Source organism: Poecilia reticulata, linkage group LG4 (genome assembly GCF_000633615.1).
Source record: "Poecilia reticulata strain Guanapo linkage group LG4, Guppy_female_1.0+MT, whole genome shotgun sequence".
NCBI lineage: Eukaryota > Metazoa > Chordata > Actinopteri > Cyprinodontiformes > Poeciliidae > Poecilia > Poecilia reticulata.
Window position 1 is genome coordinate 5656649 of NC_024334.1, and position 3053 is coordinate 5659701.

The 3053-nt window shown below is 52.7% G+C and overlaps 1 protein-coding gene across 1 annotated transcript in view; it reads left to right on the forward strand.

Moving 5' to 3' along the window:
* tmem259 (transmembrane protein 259) overlaps positions 1–2594 on the forward strand; it is a 9663-nt gene extending 7069 nt beyond the window's left edge. Inside the window, exons 8-12 of the mRNA XM_017304427.1 lie at positions 437–494; positions 569–652; positions 745–877; positions 1236–1335; positions 1426–2594. Of these exons, the coding sequence (XP_017159916.1) occupies positions 437–494; positions 569–652; positions 745–877; positions 1236–1335; positions 1426–2022 (972 nt within the window). The 3' untranslated portion in view covers positions 2023–2594. The remainder of the gene's footprint in view (positions 1–436; positions 495–568; positions 653–744; positions 878–1235; positions 1336–1425) is intronic.
* Positions 2595–3053: the final 459 nt, after the last annotated feature.

Here is a 3053-nt window from a genome sequence, read left to right on the forward strand (position 1 = left end):
ACTTCCTGTTCCTGACAGGAAGTCAGGCATGTTTCCACTTCCTGTTCCTGACGGGAAGGGATGAATATTTCTACTTCCTGTTTCTGATGGGAAGTGATAAATGTTCAGATTAAATCTATAGATTGAAGGAGAACCTTTATAGTTCAGGCTGGACTTAATGATTTTAACTGATTTTATTTAAAATTAATTTAGAAAAAGGTATTAAAAAGTTTCAAAACAAAAGCTGGTTTATCGTCAGACGTTCATCATCCCAGATTTCAGGAAATAAATCTGTTTAAGATCAAAAACTCTGGACTAAATTCAGTGGCACTTTAAATCAACTGGACCTGGACCGGCTGCAGGCGGGTTAAAAGGTTCTTTTAGGACCCAGATCAGCAGAACCAGTTGGATTCAGAACCGCTCACAAAATAAAGCCGGGTCTGGTTCTGCCTTTCAGACGCTGTCTGTGTCGATGCTGCTCAGATACTCCCACCACCAGATCTTCGTCTTCATCGGTTTGTTTGCGCTGCCTGGTCCATTCAGACCCGGTTCGGCCCGGTCCGGTTCTAACCTGCTCTGTGTGTTTCAGTGGATCTGCTGCAGATGCTGGAGATGAACATGACCATCGCTTTCCCAGCAGCCCCTCTGCTCACCGTCATCCTGGCCCTGGTTGGTGAGTTCTGCGTTGGTTCTCCTTCTGATCCGGTCTGAATTTACAAACGGTTCTGGTTGTTTTGTATCTGTGATGTCACTTCCTGTTGGCAGGCATGGAGGCCATAATGTCCGAGTTTTTCAACGACACGACCACGGCTTTCTACATCATCCTGATCGTCTGGCTGGCCGACCAATATGATGCCATCTGCTGCCACACCAACACCAGCAAACGCCACTGGCTGCGGTGAGTCCCAAACAGGAAGCAGGAAACAGGAAGCAGGAAATAGGAGAAAATGGGAAACAATATGATGCAACAGGAAACAGCAGGAAGCAGAAGAAACAGGAACAGCCTGCTCTGATTGGTCAGCTCCCACTCAAGACACGCCCCCATCATACCTAGAGGTATGATGGGATCCACAGTTCTGGTTGGTCAGGTGGCTTACCTGGTCAGGTGTGGCTGCTGTAGCTCACCTGGTAACCATAGAGACAGTTTTTGATCCAGTCCAGATAAATGACAAAAATGGTTGATTTCTTTCTCCTGAATGAGAAAGTTCTGATGGTTCTGATGGTTCTGATGGTTCTGTTGGTTCTGTTGGGTCTAGGTTCTTCTACCTGTACCACTTCGCCTTCTACGCCTACCACTACCGCTTCAACGGTCAGTACAGCAGCCTGGCTCTGGTCACTTCCTGGCTCTTCATCCAGGTGAGGTCCCTCCTCTTCCTGTCAGCCGTGAGGCTCCGCCCCTTCCTACCCAGGTTGCCTCTGATTGGCCGGTTCTCTGTCTTCCTGCAGCACTCGATGATCTACTTCTTCCACCACTACGAGCTTCCTGCCATCCTGCAGCAGATCCGGATCCAGGAGATGCTTCTGCAGAACCAGCAGGCGGGTCAGAACCAGACGGCTCTGCAGGACAACCTCAACAACAACCACGCCACGGCCGCCGGGCCTGGTGCCGGGCCGGAACCCGCTGGGACCGGCCAGTCAGCAGACGGCACCGTTGAGCCGCCGCCGGCCGGGCCGCTCCCATCATCCTCTGTGGCGGTGGGCGGAGCCGGCGAGGTCAGAGCGGAGCTTAACTGGGTCGCTCAGACCGCCGCCGTCATCACAGAGGCGCTCGGCTCCTCCGTTGACTCGGGAGGAAGTCAGGGGTCGGCAGAGATCAGTGTGGAGTTCTGGATGGGTGGGGCAGCAGGTGGAGCTCCTGAAGGCTCATTGGAGGATAAAGCTTCAGGGGGCGGAGCCGAAGCCTCACCTGGTGATAGCAGGTGCCAGGGGGCGGAGCCTTCCGAAAGCCCCGCCCTTCATACAGACTGCCCCGCCCCTCAGAGCTCAGGTACAGACAGCGAGTCACCTGGGCAGCAGACCTCCACTGCCCTCGGCACGTCGTGAGCATCCAGGTGAGCTGATGACATCACGGCGCCACCTGGAGGTTATGGACCGTCAGCTGATCACTGAGCTGCACTTTACTCCAATTAATCAATTAATTAACTGATCCATCAATTAACCAATGAATGAGCTGATCTGAGGGTAGCCCCGCCCCCACCCCTGGCTTCAGGTGTGACCAACAGGTGAACTGAGGTTCTGACCCGTCTGGACACCCACAGCTCTGAGCCGGTTCTGCTGAGGGATGTCTGACCCGTCAGGTTCTGGTTCTGACCCATTCTGTCGGACTGAAACCCAGATGGAACTCTAATTGTGCTTTTATTTTGTAGAACAGGAAGCTGCTGATTGGCTGTTGCCCCTTTGAGGGCGTGTCCTGCGTTTACGTATTCAGGCTGCATGACTTCACCTGTTCAGAACCAGAACCTCGTCGCCTCCATGGTTGGATCGTGACATTGGGGGCGGGGCCTGGGTGGGCGGGTGCTTTTCCTGCTGGTCCACTGGACCCAGTGGACCAGGCGCGGCCGCCTGCTGGTGGGTCAGACTCAGCTGAAGGTCAAAAATAAAGAGTTGTGGAACCAGCTGGCTTCCTGTGGTCTGTGTCTCACCTGGTAACCGGGTCAGAACCGTTACCCGGGTTGAAACGGCTGAAGCCGACCCAGTTCACCGAGCCGGAACCAGATCTGGGTCAGGTTAAGAGGGAGGCAGAACCCGTTTGGACCGAGCTGGGCCCGGTTCATTTAAAGGGCCAGCGCTGTGATTGTGGAGCAAAATCAACTTCCTGTTGTACAAATGCTGCATCAAATGTGGCTGAAAATCCATGATTAGTTGAAACAATCGATTATTTGGTAAGTATTTATTTTGGGTGTTAAACGGTAATAAAGCTGTTTTCATACATTTTAATCAAATATTCTCACATCATGTTCGGTGCAGGACAGAGTTTCCTCCTGCTGCTAACTTTGACTGAATGTGACGGACTTCCGGTCCTTCCGGTTCCTCCAGTGACGTGCGGCTGGTGAGGCGCTGAGTCACAATCAGTT